The sequence below is a fragment of the Pan paniscus genome, chromosome 7, assembly GCF_029289425.2.
Source record: "Pan paniscus chromosome 7, NHGRI_mPanPan1-v2.0_pri, whole genome shotgun sequence".
In the NCBI taxonomy this organism is placed as follows: domain Eukaryota; kingdom Metazoa; phylum Chordata; class Mammalia; order Primates; family Hominidae; genus Pan; species Pan paniscus.
The window spans coordinates 145424244-145442754 of NC_073256.2; the positions used below are offsets into that span (position 1 = coordinate 145424244).

An 18511-nucleotide genomic window follows, 5' to 3' on the forward strand; every position below is an offset into this window, starting at 1 on the left:
CTGCTGCCTTTGCCACAGTTTCCCCATCTGTAAAATAAACATAGAAACACTTGCTTTGCCTGATTTGTTGAAAAGAATAGAGATGATGTTTGCAAAGTCCTGGCATGAGCAGTAGCTATTATGGCTATTTTATTTACCCTGAAAGGCAACTGTTCATAGTATCACATGGCGGGCAGGGGTAGGGGGCAATAAAAGCATTTGTGGCAAGGATCCAGTTATTTGCAGGCTTCTCTTCTGTCTGGCTTTGTTTACTGTCATGCAGGAAAAGTGCCTTCACCAGGGCACAGCAGTAAACCTGTTGGCTACTCTAGTCCTGCCTGGGTTCCCAGGAAATTGGCATGAGAGGAGCTGCCTGCTGCTTGTGGGCCTGCTATTTAGGCTGCAATAGCTGTGGGAACACACAAGTTTAGGAAAACAAACACATGACTCATTGGGGACTTCCGACCTCAAGCCAATGAGGTGCTGACTCCTTGCACTTTCTAAGGGTTCCCAGTACATATGTATGTGTCTGCTCAGCCTTCCTTGGACCTGAGCCCATCTCTCTCTGCTCTCACACTTTGTGGGGGGCTAAGGGATGGAATGCTTGTGTTCCTACCCTTCATCCCTCCTTCTGCGTTTATTGAGCCTTGCTAGGTGCTGGGAATGTGATGACGAGTAAGACAGTGCAGGGTACAGACAAGTCAACACATGTGGTCTGCTGGACAGCAGCCCCCCAAGATGACCATAATCCCTGGGACCTTCGACTGTTATCTCACATGGCAAAAAGGACTTTGCAGATGTGATTAAATTAAGGATCTTGAGATGGGAAGAGTGCTGAATTACTCAGGTGGACCCAAAGCAATCACAAATAGTTACTTATTAGTGGTTCCTTATTAGAGGGAGGCAGAGGGAGATTGAATACCCTAAAGGAGGAGATATGACCATGGAAGCAGAGATTGTAGTGATGCAGCCAGGAGCCAAGAAATGCTGGCAGCCTCTAGAAGTGGAAGACAAGAAACTGATTTTCCTTTGGAGCTCCAGAAGGACCCAGCCCTGCTGATGCCTTGCTTTTAGTTCCTTATGACTTAGTTCAGCCTCTGACCTCCAGAAGGGTAAGAGAATAAATTTGTGTTGTTATTAGCTGCCAAGTTTGCGATGATTTGTTACAGCAGCAAGAGGAACTAATACAATGTGTCCTTGCAGTATTCTAAGTGTTAACACCACTTCCCTAGTGATGAAGGAGACTGAATGGCTCAGTGGTTCCAAGGTAGATCCCTGGAGTCCCAGTGCTTTGGTTCAAGTTCACGTTCACCTTTTGTTAGTTAAGGGGCCTTTTGCCATGTTACTTCTCAAAGCCCCAGGTTTGTCTGTCATCTGATGTAACATCATGATGTAAAATAAGGGTAATAGTCATTTCCATCTCATGCATGGTGGTGAGGATTGAGCTGTGAAATGCACTTGAAGTTGGCTGTCTGGAGCACAGTATGTACCCCAGCACCTTCCTCCCGTGCCTTGCCTCTTGCACCTCGTCATCGACAGGAAGGCACTGGATGCTGGAGAACCTCTCCACAGGGATGTCACAATGCAGGGCAATGTCTGCAGAGGTGTTCTGGGCTGAGGCTTCTGGATAGGATTGATAAGACATTTAGTAGTTAGCAGTGGGAGGAAGCAGGGGTGCCCGAGACCCAGCGCTTCTGGGGGGCTGGGCACTGTGCTGGGCCCTCAGTAGTTTAGTGGCTATTCTGAAACAGTCACTCACTCCTGATCCTCCCATTCACTGCAGTTCACAGGCAGCCTTAGTTTTACCTCTGTAAGCTACTCATGAGTATACATCATTCTTTTATTTAGTAAATGGGAATCTCGCCCCTGCCATGTACCTGTCAGGCATTGCAGGAGTGAGTGGAAGCTGCTGCAGGGTTACCGCACCTGGGTTTTGCCAGGAAGGTAATAGAAGGCTGTCAAAGCAGCTCCTGGAGGACAGTTGAGCAAGTGACTGTTAGAGAAACCTGAGGCTTCGTTAGGGCCAGGACTTGGCCGCAGGGTGCTGTTCCATTCCTGCCTGCCTCTGCTGCATTGAGGATGCAGCCTCCAGGCCCACCATGGGTTTGGGCTCCTTCCCTGGGACATTTGGGATGATTTTGATGCATACTTGCTGTTGAGATTCTCACCAAATAGCTGCCTGGGCCCCTCTCCTCCTGATCAGTCAGCCACCGCCACTGCCACTGCCAGAGGTCCACAGATGGAGGCTCCCCCAGGCAGTGGGAAGAGGCAGAGGTGCCCGAGACCCAGCACTTCTGGGGAAGTTGGGCACTGTGCTGGGGCCTTAAGCCCTGCAGTCACCACACCTCTGAGGGGCAGGAGCCACTGGGTCCATTTTACAGTCTCCTCACCTGTCTTTCAGTTGGTGATGGGACATACGCCCATTTGTTTTCATTTTGCATGTATGTTCAGAGGGGAGTAATCATTATCACTGCTTCCAATTCTGTAATTTATGCTTTTAATGGATTTTTCGGGTGTGGGTTTAGGGGAGCTTGCTTTGATTCGCTATAGAGAATGTTCTTTTCCCCACCTGGAAATGCAATTGTCATTGTTATTGTGTTGTTGCAGTTTGTTTGCATTCCTGAGGCCATGTCAGCAACAGGCTTGGAAAGGGAAGTGGGGGACAGCCTTGAAGCATCTGGCCTGTAAGTACAGTCCATTTGGAGGGAGGATCTCAATGCATTTTTTAGCGTAAATACACGCTAGGCTAGCTGTGCCTACAGACAGAGGGGGTACCCAACCCTCCCACGTTCTCTGCCCTTGCTGACAAGCCTGGGTTCTGAACCCCAGGCCTCCGTGGGACACAGAGCTTCTCAGGAGCACACGAAGCTCAGTCTCTGCCCCTGCCTTCCAGGTAAACACAAATGCTGCTCGCGTTGGTGGCTTAGAGCCCAGCAGCACATTTAGTTCAGTGCCTTTCCTGGGCTTGGTGGGCAGGTGAGGGTGCAAAGTCACCCTTGATGAAGAACCGCTGGTGTAGACTAGTGGTTCCCAACATTTGCTATACCAGAAATCCCTTTTACTGGTTCTCCTTCCCTGTGAGGGAGTTTATCAACCAAATAAACTTCATTGTTAAGTATTTATTCCTCTACTTTCTTATCTAAAAATATCTGCCAATGGGAGTTCCTGATCTGGGTCACCAGGCTGAGTTGATATAATTCTGGCCAGTATCGAACAAAGAAGCTTGATATTTTAGGTGACAACTGTGGTCTTATTGGAAAGGAAGGTGAAATTTCTGGTAGTCTTCCTGACCCTTTGAAAAGTAGACTGAGGACCCCCGTGGAGGAGTCCTGAGATTGGAATCGCTGGTATAAACTTTTATTTTGCTGTTTGGAATTAAGAATTTGGATCAAATGTTGATGGAAGGTTTCTTTGAGCTCCACATTTCCCTGGGAGCCTCCATCCTGTCTTGTCCCCTTTTAGCATGAGCAGTGTCATTATTCAGCATGTATTTATTCAGTGATCGCCACATGCCTGGCACTTCCCTGGGTGTGAGGTTGCCACGGTGAACAGCAGATGCAGACATGGTACTAATGGGGTCTGTAGCCAAGTGAGGGAGGCTAAGAAAGAAAGAATATCATTTCCAGCAGTGATAAGTCCTAAGAGGGAGGTGCGGCACATGAATGGGCTTGAGGGTGCTGGTCTCTGGAGTAACAAGCCTCTGTAAATAATCAAGTCACCCATTTCCCAGCCCTACCCTGAAGCACAGTCTTCACTTGGCCTGTTTAGGATCATTTCACAGATTCATTGACAGGGCCCAGTTCCTGCTAGTTGACTCCTTGGGGACGGAATCCTCTATTGCTTGCAAAAATATGCTCTGCAGTAGGCTGTGTCTTGCTAATTGAGAGGGATTCTGAGAAGTGGAGCAGCCCTGCCTCACTAGATTCAGTAAGAGGAGGCCTTATAGGTACGTTGAATCTGGCCTGGTGGACAAAGCACCCTGCTGAGAGCTGGGCAGGTCTTCGGAAGGAGATTTAATGTTCTTCAGTAGGAAAGATGGTAATTCCTCTCTCCCTCTCCAGATGTCTGCAACCAAGTCATCAGAACACAGAAGGGACCTTGCAGCCATTGTATCTTTGTGCTCAGGTACTGTCTGAGGGAGGGAAGGGAGACAGAAGGAAGGGGAGGGACGGATCAGCTCCATTTGCTGAGCCAACCTACTCAGCACCAGGTGCCCCTCCTCTTGGCCACTGGAAGGCTTTCTTTCTTCTGGCCACAATCAAACACCGTTTCTTCTTTCTGCCTTTGTTCCCTGTGAGTCAATGACTGTTGCCGTCGGAAATAGTAGCTGCTTGGCAGGGGAATTCATGAAGGTTGCAGAGCACCTGCTCAGGTTCTTGCCTCGCCTCCTTTCCCCCTTCCTCCCTCCTCCCACCTTTCCTTACCTGGCAGCTACCTAATTCTTCTCTTTCAAAATACAGTTCAGAGAACAATCCACACCAGCTGGTTGGGGAATCGTCCAAAGAGACAAATTCTACCCTGTGCCCACCTCTCCTCTAGTTAACACCTTTCAGTGTTCCCTCCTTTCTGTTGTCCTTAAGTTAATGCCCTAAAGTCATGGCCCTTGCTCAGCCTCTAAGGCCCTGGTGGGTGCTGCTTCCCCTTGTAGCTGGGTGGGTTTCAGGAAATGCCCCATCTGGTCATGAGAGATAGGCAGCCATACCTCAGGGGCGATGGTGGCGGGGGAGACAGTCTAGCCACAAAGAGCAAAAAAGATAGGGATGAGATGGCTCAGAGGGAGTCTTGGTAAGGACTTTGGCTCTTTCTCTGTTGAGATGGGACCATCGGAAACTTTTTGGCAGGTTCTGATTTGCATTTTAATGAGATCCTTCTGGCTGCTGTGTTGAAAGTGGACTGGAAGTGGCAAAGATGGAAAGACAGACCAATCAGGAGGCTATTGTGGTAATCCAGGGTATTGCAGTAATCCTGGCCTGGTGGAAGCAGAGGAGATTGTGAGACATGATCAGATTCAGAATATATCTCAAAGGTAGGATTTGCTGGTGGATTGGCTATGGGGTGCCGTAAGAAATATGATCCCGATTGTTGATTATCCTGTGCAACTACAGAATGAAGTTTCCATTTATTGATATGGGCGAATGCTCAGGGTGAGCAGGAGTGCCTATTTGTTTTTTTGTGGATAGAGGTGGAATTGTTATGTTAGAGATGTTGGTCAGACATCCAAGTGGAGACAGTAAGGAGGCAGCTGCATGTACAGATCCAGAGTGTCCACTTGGCCAGGCCATGGTACTCAGACATGTGATCAAATAGTTGAGATGTCACATGGAGTATGTTTTGAATGAGGTTAACATTTAAATCACTAGACTTTGAGGAAAGGACATTACCCTCCACAATGTGAATGGGCCTCATCCAATAGTTGAAGGCTTTAAGAGTAAAAAGACTGAGGAAATGGGAAGTGGGAATTCTGACTCCACATTGCCTTTGGACTCCGGCCGCAGTATCAGCTCTTCCTAGGGGCTCCAGCTTGCTGGCCTGCCCTGCAGAGTTTGGACTTGCCAGCCCCCATAATCACATGAGCCAACTCCTTAAAATCTCTCTCTTTCTGTCTCTCTCTTCAACATACACACATCCTACTGATTCTGTTTTTCTGGAAAATCCTAACACATGGAAGAAAGGGATAAATTTGGATATCCAAAATTTATGCAAAAATGGATATTCTGATTTGTATTTGGGACTTAAGTTATTTAAGCCTTAAATATGAGCGTGATCATCAAGAGACAATTGTGGACAGAGAGGAACCAGTCCATGGGGCCGCACAGCACAGATTAAGAGATTCAGAAATTATGTGTGTATGTTTGTGTGTGTTATATGTGTTTGGGTGTGAGTGCTATTGTGTGTGTATGTGTTTTTGTGCTTTTGTGTGTGTGTGCTTGTGTGTGAGTGCTTCTGTGTGTTTGTGCTTGCGTGTTTGTGTATGTACATTTGTGCTTGTGTATTTGTATGTGTATTGTTTACGTGCATGTGTTTGTGTGTATATGTTTGTGCATGTGTGTGCATATGTATGTGTGCTTGTATATGTGTGTGTTTTGTGCTTGGGTGTGTTTGTGTGCATATGTTTGTGTGTGCTTGTGTGTGTTTATGCTTTTGTGTTTGTGTGTGCTTTGTGCTCGTGTGTTTTTTGTGTGCCTGTGTGTTTGTGTGTTTTGTGCTTGTGTGTATTTGTGCATATGTTTGTGTGTGCTTGTGTGTGATTGTGTGTATATGTTTGTGCATGTGTGTGCATGTGTGTTTCTGCTTGTATGTGTGTTTCTGCATGTGTTTGTGTTTTGTGCTTGTGTTCGTGTGTGTTTGCATGTGTTTTTGTGTGTGTGTGTGTTTGTGTGTTGTGTGTGTGTTTGTGCATGTGTGTGCATCTGTGTGTTTATGCTTGTATGTTTGTGTTGTGCTCATGTTTGTGCATGTGTGTGCATCTGTGTTTATGCTTGTATGTTTGTGTTGTGCTCATGTGTTGTTTGTGTTTGTGTGCATATGTGTATGTGTGTGTTTGTATGCATGTGTGTGTGTTTGTGCTCATGTGTTTGTGTGCATGTGTGTGTGTTTGGCGTGTATATGTGTTTGGTGTGTGTGCCTGGTGAGTATGTGGTGTATGTGTGTTTGTGTGTGTATGCATGTGTGTTGTGTACGTGTGTGTTTTGGTGAATGTATGTGTGTATTTTGTGTGTGTGTTTGTATGTGTGTACATGTGTTTGGTGTGTGTGTGCATGTGTGTTGTGTGCGTGTGTGGTGAATGTATGTGTATTTTGTGAGTGCGTGTTGTTCGTGTGTGTTTGTGTGTGTGTTGTTTGTGTGTGCGTGTGTTTAGTATGTGTGTGTTTGTATTGGTTGCTGAGCACTTGCTATGTGTCAAGCATCCCCTATTACTAGATGCAGCCTCTTCTTAAAACAGTTTAGATGTCATCATGGAGAGCCATCTATCTCCTTACTTTTTCTGGAAGTTTGGGAAGGGATTCTCATGGGGCCACCTATGTATTTGACTGATGCTTTGCAGTTCCTGTATCACAGTCCCTCCAGTGTTCTGGGCAGCAGACTGGCATCCAGCCATTCCTTCTCCTGTGTCAGAAATTGATTATTCTGGCATCTTCCTTCCATGCCATTTTCAGTTCCCCTAACCTCCAGTCTCTTGAAGCCATTTAGCGTCTCTCGGTACTGAGTAATCCCGTTTATTAAAGCATGTGAAGCTTCCTTAATGGCAAGTGTTGGTACAAATAGTTTTGCAGCCCCAAGGGACAGGGTCATTTGAACTCGGTGACTGGAAAAACGGTTGGTGTGAATAATGTGAAGTGCAGGACCATGGTGATGAATTTCCTTCACCCTCTTTGTTCCTCGTTTTCTTTGTAAGGCAGAATGTTTAACCCATATTTTCCAAGAACTGTGTAGGTGGGTTGCTGGGGACAATTGATTTTTAGAGAAGTATTATTTCTCTGGATGTAGAAACCAAGAAGCAAAGAATAATATTGAGCAAGAGTCCTCCTGATGACCAGGCCTGGGCTAATTATGGTGATAGTGTTGCAATGTGTTTGGACCATCATACAGTATAAGAACACCATTTCCCCCCAAGATGTGCAGGACACAGGGTACTCCCCAGGGCCTTGCTCTAGCCCCATGTCACCCAATGTCAAGTGGATCATCTACTTTCTAAGACTGTAATTGGTCCTGAAGAAGAAGGAGTGGAGCCTGGCAGGAGGAAGGGACACAGGTCTTCGTGTGAGGAATACTGAGTGGTAATGGTAGTTCTGGTACTGCCCTGCCTTGCTGTGTGAGCCTTCTCACCTGTATGAGCAGTGGGATCACCATCTATGAGGAGATTGGACTAGGTGGTTTATTTTATTTTATTTTATTTTATTTTATTTTATTTTATTTTAAGAGAAGATCTTGCTCTGTCACCCAGGCTGGAGTGCAGTGGCGCAATCTTGGCTCACTGCAACCTCTGCCTCCCGGGTTCAGGCAATTCTCATGCCTCAGCCTCCCAAGTAGCTGGGATTACAGGCTTGCACCACCACACCTGGCTAATTTTTGTATTTTTAGTAGTGACAGGGTTTCACCATGTTGGCCAGGCTGGTCTCGAACTCCTGGCCTCAGGTGATCCGCCTGCCTCAGCCTCCCAAAGTGCTGGGATCACAGGCGTGAGCCACTGTGCTCAGCCTTGGACTAGGTGCTTTCTAAGGAGTGGGGATGGGTCCATGGGAGGGTGCCTTCCCTAAATAAAGGGGCCAGCCCTCCATTAGCATCCACTTAATGTTGTATTGTGGGAGGGTGCATTCAGTGCTGCCAAATTAATTTTTGGACTTTGAATATAATGAAAATTTCTGAATTTTGGATGTAGGCAATAACTTCAAAAATATTTGAAACACCCTGTGGGTTAGATCTGTAGCTGGATAAAGCCCCTAGGACTTCACGTTGCAACTCAGCATTCATGAATTGCTCTCCATGACTTCTCACAGGCTGGGGGTCAGGAGGTGAGGGAAGCTCTTTTGATTTGTTTTGTTTTGAAACCAGTGTAAGTATCTTCAAGGAACTAAGAGAACAAAATCAGACTGGAAGCTGGGTCACAAGATGCTGTTGCCTAGAGACTTAGACAGAGGGCATGGCATTCACTCGCTCATAGAAGGAGATGGCCTACAGCAGGAGCCTCAGCAGCCCATCCCCTTGGGATTGATCCCTGTGTCCTCCACCTGCTGTCTCTGGCTCTGTGGACTCCATGGCATTCAGAGCTGGGGGAAATCAAGTATTTCAACATCTTAATTTTTTCAGTCGATAATTATATTTTGGAGATCTTTGTGTGTCCATATGTGTGTGTACACATACATTATTTTTTAACTGCTGTATAGTATTACTTATTTTCCCAAACTATTTCCTACACACACACACACACACATACACAAGGAGGCCAAACATCTTGTCTTTTTTTTTTTTTTTTTTTTTTAAAGACAGGGTCTTGCTCTGTCATCCAGGCTGGAGTGCAGTGGTGCAATCATGGCAGCCTTGACCTCCTGGGCTCAAGTGGTCCTCCTGCCTCAGCCTCCCAAGTAGCTGGGACTACAGACATGCACCATCACACCCGGTTAATTTTTTGATTTTTTTTTTTTTTTTTTTTTTGTAGAGAAGGGTTCTCACTATGTTGCTCAGGCTGGTGTCAACCTCCTGGTCTCAAGTGATCCTGCTGCCCAGGCTCCCAAAGTGTTGAGACTACAGGTATGAGTCACTGCACCTAGCCCCAAACATCTTATTGGACAAGCCTTTCTTGGCCACTCTATGCAGACAGCACCCACCTCGCACCTCCATCTCCCTTTTTTTTTTTTCTATCTTAATCGATCACCATAGCACTTATCATTATCTGACCCACCATATAGTTACTTGTTTATTTGTTTGTTGACAGTCTGACACCCCCAACCCCTCATGAACCCCAGGAATGCAGAGACTTCTGTTAATTTTATTAAGTGCTTTATTCCCTGGAAAATGGTAAGTGCCTACTAAATATTTGTTAAATGCATAAGTCTCTATTTTGGAGATGACCTCCACGCCCAGCCTCAGGCACAGAGAGGTAAAGTAACTTACTCAAAATCACCCAGCTACTGACAGGCAAATCTGGGCCCAGAGCCCATGCTCTAATCTAAATCATTACTACCTCCCTGCTGGTAACAAACAAAACCTCAGCACAGTGCCTGCAACACAGTAAGGACTCAGTAAATGTTAAATAAAGGTAATAATGCTTATAACAACCATCTTTGCCCCCAGAAAGATCCTTACCTTGAGGAGATAGCAAGGATTTGAGATGTTCAATATAAAATACCAAGTATGGTGCCTGTGCATAGTTGGCCATCAATGAGTGGTGGCTATTTACTATTATACTTGTTATTTTATTATACTTTAGCACATTGTGTTGTACTTAAATACCACTTCTTTGCCCTACTTACCTTTGTCCCTCCTGAGGGTGCGGAGTGAGCCTTATTCATTCCAGCATTCCTACAATCTTGTACATCCATATAATTCTTGATATGTAGTTGACATACACTACTGTAAGGTACATGAATGAGTAAGTAGATAAAGGAATGAACAAATGGACCAGTGGTTTGTTGGGGCCACTCTGGCCAGTGGTTTGGGGACATGCTTCCTTCCTGGAGTCTTATCCCCTCTTGTCAGATTCAGGTTTAGGACAACGGTACAGTTGTTCCATTGTTCCCAGATAACATATCCTATCTTAACGTCTTTGCTGGGGCAGCCCTTGGACACACCCTGAGCTCCTGCCCTATCACTGGCCCCACTTGTACCCCTTGTGGGCAGGCACCACAGCAGCCTGCTCTGAAGGGAGCTTTCATGTGGCCGACCAACTCTACTCCTTGACTCCTCCCTTCTCTCATTGAAAAAAAATGTTTAAGGGGACATTTCTCTCTCCTAAACTTTTTATGTTCCATTGAAGACCTGGAAAACATGTTAAATAAAAATGCTTTGCCACAGCTGACCTATGTCTTCTGGCTTGTACCCCACAACATCTTATCTGATGGGTAAGTCAGTTCTTTATTTCACTACTGAAGAAACTGATGCGTAAATGTTATATGCTTTTTAAGTTACATAGTATTAATGAAAGAGCCTAGGGCCAGAACCAGCTGTCTGCACGCAACCCAATGCTTTTTCCACAAGAGTTACCCACATGGCTGTATTTGTTGGTATTTTCTACCCTTACCTGCTTCCAGAAGACTTTGGAAGGGTGTGTTACAAATGCAATGATCCAGGGCAACTTTCAAGTCTGTTAGCTCCTTGTGACAACCGAGCTGCCCTGTAAGGTGTAATGAGGAGCGGCTTCATAATGAGCTGAAGTAGTTCTGCAGATGACACCGCTCAAGGGTGGGGATGCTTTCCTCTCTGCCATGTTTTCCTTTCCTGTTGGATTTGACTCTTAGATCAGTTGTTCTAAGACTGGGTTGAAGCTTGGAATTGCCTAGAGGATTTTTTAAATCCTGCTGCTAGTACCCCAGCTGCAAAGATTTTGATTTTGTCTGAAATGGGACCTGGGCATTTGGATTTATAACATCTCCCCAGGTGATTCTATTATGCAGTGGAGTTTGAGGACCACAGTCTTAGAGCATCCCTGTTATAGGGATTCTGGGGACTAACAAGAAGCTACAGACCCCAAACTATTTCAGATGTAGTTCCAGCCCTCCTAAGCAAGTGTTAGCTCAAACCTTCTCACTCTTGCTCAGATTCATAGCTGCTCACCTTTCAGAAGAAATGACAATGCTGAAAGAGGAAACCAAGGGGACAAGAGAGATGGCAGCCATCCCAACAGCTGTCTTGTGTTGTGCCCCTACTGTGTGCCAGACACTGTCCTAAGCACTTTACTTATATTAACTCATCCAGCTCACAACCAACAAAATGGCCCTAAGAGGCCTCTGCTGATATCCCCGTTTTCCAAATGAGAAAACTGTCCATGGGGTCAGTCAGTAACTTGTTCAACCTGGGAATGGCAGAGCTGGGATCTGAAGACCGGGAGCCTGGCTCCGTAGGCCTCTGTTTAAGTCACTGCATCTGTTGCCTTGTGGAATGTTCTTAGAACTGTAGGATACTGGTTCTCACATGGCCGAGAGTCTTCTCTCACTAGTTCGTGCTCCATGGTGATGGAGAAGCATAGTTCGAATCTGTCATTCTGTTGCTCTGGAGCCTACACAGCCCCCCATCGCATCTGGAGGGAGAAGCCCAGCTCCTTAGCACAGCACCTGAGAAATACCCTTTACAGTCTGGCCACTGGCTGAACATTCTTTCACTCTCCATGCCACACTGCTCTGTTAGTACCCTCTGAAGGTCCTCTCCCTTTTCTCTGTCTTCTAAATGTTCACTCTTCAATATCTAACTCAAATATCCTCTTCTCTAACTTGTCCAGGAAGAATGAGTAAGGCCCTTTCCTTTGGTCCCCAGGCTCTTAGTTTCTCCATCTCTAATCACGTAGATTACAGCCCTTTCTTTGGTTTTCTCCAGGGGACCAAGGAGTGGGGCTCTGCCTTTCTCATGTCTGCTCTCCCTTCACGGTCCCCCACAGTGTCTTCAGTGGATGGCCAACCTCTCATGAACAGGATGTCCTCTTGTCTGAGGTTCTACTTTGTTCCAGCCATGGAGTCATACTCTCTTTATCTTTTGACTATCCAAAGGTGTTCTGTTGGACGACTGATGCCTTCCTCCAACTTTGGGCTCCAAAGTGTGCAGTTGACATTTGCTGTGCCTTCTCCACCAGGCTTTAGTTTTTGATGAATGCTGAGCTTCAGTGGAGATTTGCTAGCCTTGGGCTTTCTGTGTTCTTGAATCTCTCAGAGTCCAGAAGAAAAGGAAAGCTGACACTTTCTAGGAATGACCTGTGAGAAGAGAGGTTGTTGTCTTGCTGCTAAGTTCAGCTTGGTTCTGAACTAAGTCACCATGGGCCAGAGGAGGCAGGGATAAGAGGAGTGGTTTCTTGGCCACCAGAAGGGAAACGTTTTTTGTTTTCTTGTGTGCTTTTGTGGAAATGGTGGCAGTTGCTCACTAAAGAGAACTAAAACCCTTTTACTAGAGCCCCACCAGGTCTGAAGAGGATGGGCGCATGGGAGCCATTATCTTGTAAAGGACGCTATTGAGACCTTGCTACTGCTGCAGTGAAGAGCACAGGAAAAGCCAAGCTTAAAAAACACTGGGTGAATCCTAAGAACTTTTCATGCAGAAACACATGCATGATGAGAATAGAATCTTCATTACAACATTGTTTGACACAGAAAAATGAGACTCAGCTTAAATGCTCATTAGTTAGTGATTGGTTGATTAAATTGTGATAAAATGGAACACTAATAGAGCTGTTTAAAAAATTAGTAAAAAAAAATCAGTATGTGAGATGATGCACCTGTTAATTAGCTCAACTTAGCCATTCCACAATGTATACATAATTCAAAACTTCACATCATATATTATAAATATATACAATTTTTATTTGTGAATTAAAAATTAATCTAAAGAAATTAGTGGCTATATGAAGTAATTGGGAACAATCTTGAAGCTATATTAACTACCAAAGAGCAAAGTCAACCTTAACAATGCTGACTTTTTAAAGAATAGTGCCTAGAACAGTGTGTGGAGTATGCTAACAGCTACACACTAATGCACAGCCACCAACCCCAGATCAGTTATGTGAACTTCTGCATTCACAAACACACTTAACACGCTCTGTGGCTATTGCCTCTTTACTGACCTGTAAGTCAGTTCTAGAAGACAGACGATCCATGACGGCAGGTCCTAGCCTGCCCATTTGCATTGGTATCTCCAAGGCCAAGCTAGAGAAGGCACACAATAGGCTTTCCACTAATATCTGTGAATGAATGAATGGACAGAGAGAGGAGTTTTCTTTCCACAATTTCCTTCTACCTGCTACTCCTTGAGCATATGAGGCTGGAATCTAAGCCCTGAGGTCACTCACTGCTCTCCTGGGTACTGTCCCTGGCCTCCCGTCCTTTTCCTTGAGCTTCTGTGCTCTGCAAGGCTTTCTCATTATCCTCTAGGCTACAGAGAAACAAGGAGACAGGGGAGAGCCTTGAAATGTACCTTCAAGATTACAACGTGTAGCTGACATTGTCAGTTAAGTTGGGCAGATCTGACTTCGCTGATTAAGTGAACGTATGAGCCGATCCTCCCCAGAAGCTGGGATCAGCCTCCCCATCTGATGGTGAGTCAGACCTGCTGGGGTTTGGGTCCTTGCTCCAGCATGGCTGCCTGTGTGACCTTGGCCACTTTACTTAACCTTGCTGAATCTCAATTTCCTGATCTGTAAAGGAAGCTAAAAATGCCTCTCTTGAGGTTGTAGTGAGGATTAAATGTGATAGCATAAGTGAAAGTGCCCTTTGAAGAAAGAGGAAGGCGAAAGCGCTTATTGTGTCAGGAGAAATGTGTGGAGAGCCCCCTGTTGTTCTCAGGTGTCTCATCCTTCCCAGGGAAAAATCCCCATGCCAAGTCAGAAGAGGTTATAATTTGGCTCTTACTCTTTTATTCAGGCACTTCTTTCGGCTGCCCAGGGTTTTCAGCTTAAGCAAATAAATTACCCTTCTCCACTGGGCTCTGTGTTCTGCAGCCAGCCATATGTTTAAGCTTGATAGAGATTTTTATCTGGCTTTGTAATATTACCCAGCAAGGGATGACATTTCTTATCAGAGGCCCTGAGGAATCAGAGATAGGAGCCCTTTCTTTTTCCTGGCCGCCAGGCCTCCATGTGCAGGGCTGGCAGGGAGGCTGGGAGGGGCTGGCTGGGCCTGGTAGTGGGCATCAGCTGGCCCTCATTTCTTAAGACAGCACTTCTGTTAGCTGACCTACACAGAAGCAGGTCATTTCGAGATGTTTGCATCTTGGAGCCACTGATAGAAGCAGGGCGAGGGAGAGTGAATGAGGAAGGAAGGCGGGAGTGTGATGACGCATGCCCAGCTTTGTGCGGAGGCAGAGCACTTGCCTGTGTGGGGCCCTGCCCTTCTCTTGAGAGGCAGGTGGGCCCTTGCTGCAGAGTCAAGGCCTGGGGATTCTGTGGCTCTGTAGGGTGACGGGCACTGGAGACCTACCAGGGGCTGGGCCATTGGAGTGGTGGGTGCTGGGGAGCTTCCATGGGCCCCTCCAGGTCCACTCCTTGCTCTTCTCTGCCTTGTTTTGTGCCCAGAAGGCTGACCTGTGTGGATGCATTATCAGGGTGGATGCAACACAGGGCTGCCGTGCTCTCTGGTATCAGTTTGGAAGGCACTGGCAGGATGGGAAGGCAGGCGGGGAGTGAGGTCGGGGGGCCTATCCTTCCACTGCCTCCCTGCTGCTCCCTGACTGATTCAGGTAAGGTTTACAGCGGGGCTCTGGGTTTGAATTTTGATTCTGGCGTGTACTTGCTGTGTGATATTAGGCAAGTGGTGGAACCTCTCTGTGCGTCCGACTTCTCATCTATAGTAACGCTTTTGCATTCCATTGATCTCTTTGCCTCTCATTTTCCCTGAATGCTGAAGGAAAGGACACTGCTGTATCCCCTGAGGGACTGTCTGAGCCCAAAGTACACTGGGGACAAGGGCTCCAGGGTGGGCAAGGAGATGTCTGATGATCACATGATTTGGAGCTATAGCCTCCATTGTAGACACATGCTCTGGGCTCTTTCCCTCCTGAGTTTTGGGAAGTCCTGGCCTGTGCAGCCTAATTCTCAAGTACTAATCTTGCAATCATAAGAAAGGGAAGGAGAAGTGGTTTCCCCTCTCCCTGGACCCATTCCAGCCAGCAGTTCCTGACTTTGCTTCCTTCCTGTTGGTGCCCACTCTGTTTCCTTCCATCCCTTCCCCAACCTCTCCCATCCCATGCCTCTTGTTGGGCAACTTGAGTTTAACTGTCTCTTCTTCCAGTGGCCAAGTCCAAATTCTGAAAACACAGTTCTGACCATGTCCCTGTCCAACTCAAAAACAGTAGCTCCGTGTCACCCACAGGCTTGAAGTCAGACCTCTCAGGGGGCATTAAGTCCACCGCAATATCACTCCAGCCTGTGAATAAAGACTGAATGCCTCCGAGCCTCTTATGTGGGGAATCAGTTCTGGTAAACAGGTCTCACTTCTTGTCTTTTAAACACTACTTGCTTTCCTTGACGTCTGTGCTTTGATCCCATTGTTTTTTCTCCCTTGGATGCCTGAGAGATCCATGGGCTCTGGCTTCAGAGAGTGCTGGGTTCAGACCTCAGCTCCAACAGTTGCTGGCTCTGTGACCCTAGGAATGTCACCTCACCCCTCCAAGCCTCTGTATCCTTGACATTAACCTGGGCTGATAGTTCCTACCTGCAGGGTTCTTGTGAGAAGAATCTGTCTAAAGGCTCCTACTGGGGCTTGATTTGTCAGATAAATGAATGGGGTTTTCCCTAACCTTCTAATTGACTACCCCACTGATTATTCAAACTCCACCTGTCCTCAAGTTCCATTCCATCATTCACTTCCTCTGTGGGTTTTTCTGCCACAAAGTCATCTTCCTCTGTTTGAAAGACTCTTAGTTCCTCATGTATGACAGCAAGAGTGGACCTCATCTCTTTCTTTTTGTGTCTGACTTCCCAGCACAGTCTCAATTTCTTCAGGGCATTGACTGTGGTGTAAGATTCTCAGCTTGAGCACTGGAACCATTTATGGGACGATTGAGTATTCAACTCCAAGAGAATGAAAGAGAGTCACTTGTTCTTTCATTCAACGAAATTTGATTGAGTGCACACAATATGTTGTGTCTGTGCTTCACACTGGAGTTGTAAGGATGCATAAAATGAAGACTCTGTCTTCACATAGCCTATCATCCAGTGAGGAGGTTGCATTATTGGGAATCTGTGCCAAGCCTGGATTGCATAAGACATAGGTAGCTGAGAACCTGGTGCTGACTGGGGACTGGGGGAAGTTCTGTGCCCAAGGAGAGGAGGACTCTTCCCTTCAGATGGATGCCCATAATTTTATCTTTAACTTTTAAGAATTTGGCTTTAATGTGTCTCAATGAAGACCTCCTTATGTTTAATAAATTACAAATTATTTGGGCTTCATGGATTGGGATGTTTATTTTCCTCTCCAGATTTGGAGAGTTCTATGTATTTTTTTTCTTTAAATAAACTTTCTATCACCTTCTCCTCTGCTTTTATTCCTCCTCTTGAGTTCCCATAATGTGTATTTCAGTTCACTTGATGGTGTCCCATAAGTCCCATAGGTTTTCTTTTTCATTCTTTTTTTCTTTTTATTCTTCTGACTAATTTCAAATGGCCTGTCTTTGACCTCATTGATTCCATCTTCTGGTCGATCAAGTCTGCTGCTGAAGTTCCTTATAGAATTTTTCAGTTCAGTCATTTTGCTTTACCACCAGAATTTCTGTTTGGGTCTTTTTTTATGGTTTATCTCTCTTTGTTGAACTTCTACTTTGTTTATGTATTGTTTTTCTGATTTTGTTGTTTGTGTTCTCTTTTAGTTGAGTTTCTTCAAGACAATTATTTTGAATTCTTTGTCAGACAATGTATAGGTCTCAATTTCTTTAGGATTGGTTACTGGTGCTTTAGTTTGTTTTTTAGTCATATTTCCTTGTCTATTTGTAACCCTTGTGGTCTTGTGTTGATGTCTACCTATTTTAAGAAGTAGAGATCTCTTTTATTCTTTACCAATTAGCTTTGGCCAAGAAAGCTGTTCACCAGTCAAGATATTTTGGGTGGATTTGCTGGCAGGGTCTGAGGGCAAGTTTACTGCTGGAATTCTTAAGCGGGCTGGCCTGGTGCCTGAGTCCATGGGTACAGGCCTAGATTCTGGGTCCCTGGGGGCCAGACTGGCACTGAGATACAGTGGGATGGCTTTATTGACTGTGTTCATGTCTGTAGCATGCGTCTGTGAAGGCCAACGTGGTACTAGGATCTACACTGATGTTGGGTGCTTACTTCACTCTCCTTCCTCCACATGAAGGGTTTCTCTCTTCATGCTGCACTGTGCTGTCTTGGGGGAAGGGTGATGTGAGTGATGTGAAACTGTTATTCCTACCCTTTTCAATGCATCTTTTATTATTTCTATGCTCCACCCAGCTGCTGTAATTGCTCATCTGGATTTCTTAGCTCTTGTGAAGGTATATTTTTCATGGGTGGTTGTTCAAATTGCTGTTTCTATGAAGGGATAAACACTGGAAACTACTATTCTGCCATCTTGCTCACATTACTCTTCTCTTCATAGTATTATTTAAAATGATACATTTAGTTTTGTTTATTTCACATCCATATTCCTTCACTAGATTGGGATCCTGTAAGGGGAAGAATGAGGTCAATTGTGTTTACCACAGTCATAACAATAAAAACCAGTGCTGTTGTCACACTATGTGTAGGGCACAGTTTTAAGTTCTTTATGTTTACCAAATTATTTTATCCGCATTAGACCCAACTGAGATATACTGTCACTTCATTTTACAGATGAAGAAACCAAGGCACACAAAGGCTAAGTAATGTGGTCTAGCTCTCCTATGAAGACAGTAGATGGTAAAACCAGGATTTTAAACCTCACAGTGGCTCCAGGATTTGTGTATCTAACCACTCTGCCAGACCTTTCTAGTGCTTTCTTCTAGTAACCACCCCAGCAAAGATGCTCAGCAAATGGGTGGTGCATGAAACAAAGGGTCATTATCCTATTTCTTGGGTAAGTTCTCACTGCAGTTTATGCTCTGGGCACAGAGTTAACAGCATAGTAAAGAGGAGGGGACCTGGATCTAGGAATTTAACACAGCTAGATTGAGATCTGAGCTCACTCATCACTAAGTGACTATGAGCAAAGTGTTTAACTTCATTAAGTCTTGGTTTTGTTAGATCAACATGGAAGAAATTCGTTAATAATTTCCTATTAATCTTACATTAATGGTGGAAAAAAATGAGAGTATAGATTATAGTGGGTGCTCAGACAGTGTCATCTGCCATCTTGGAGGGCTATATATACATATATATATATATACACACACACACATATATATGTATTTT

At 45.4% G+C, this 18511-nt stretch overlaps 1 protein-coding gene across 14 annotated transcripts in view; it reads left to right on the forward strand.

Moving 5' to 3' along the window:
- The window catches only part of LOC100971826 (uncharacterized), a 243979-nt gene that overhangs the window by 178003 nt on the left and 47465 nt on the right, over positions 1–18511 (forward strand). For 4 of the 14 annotated variants that reach the window (XR_008626508.2, XR_010113025.1, XR_008626511.2 and 1 more), the window contains 2 exons: positions 2587–2663; positions 4041–4104. The exons of 5 other annotated variants lie outside the window; for them this stretch is intronic. Coding sequence is in view for 6 of the 9 variants with exons in the window: in XM_063606899.1 (XP_063462969.1) it covers positions 2608–2663; positions 4041–4104 (120 nt within the window). In the remaining 3 variants the exon portion in view is untranslated. Of the gene's footprint in view, positions 1–2444; positions 2664–4040; positions 4105–14531; positions 14851–18511 lie in introns of those variants that run through there. 5 more of the 14 variants (XM_063606897.1, XM_063606898.1, XM_063606896.1 and 2 more) reach the window with 5 other exon arrangements.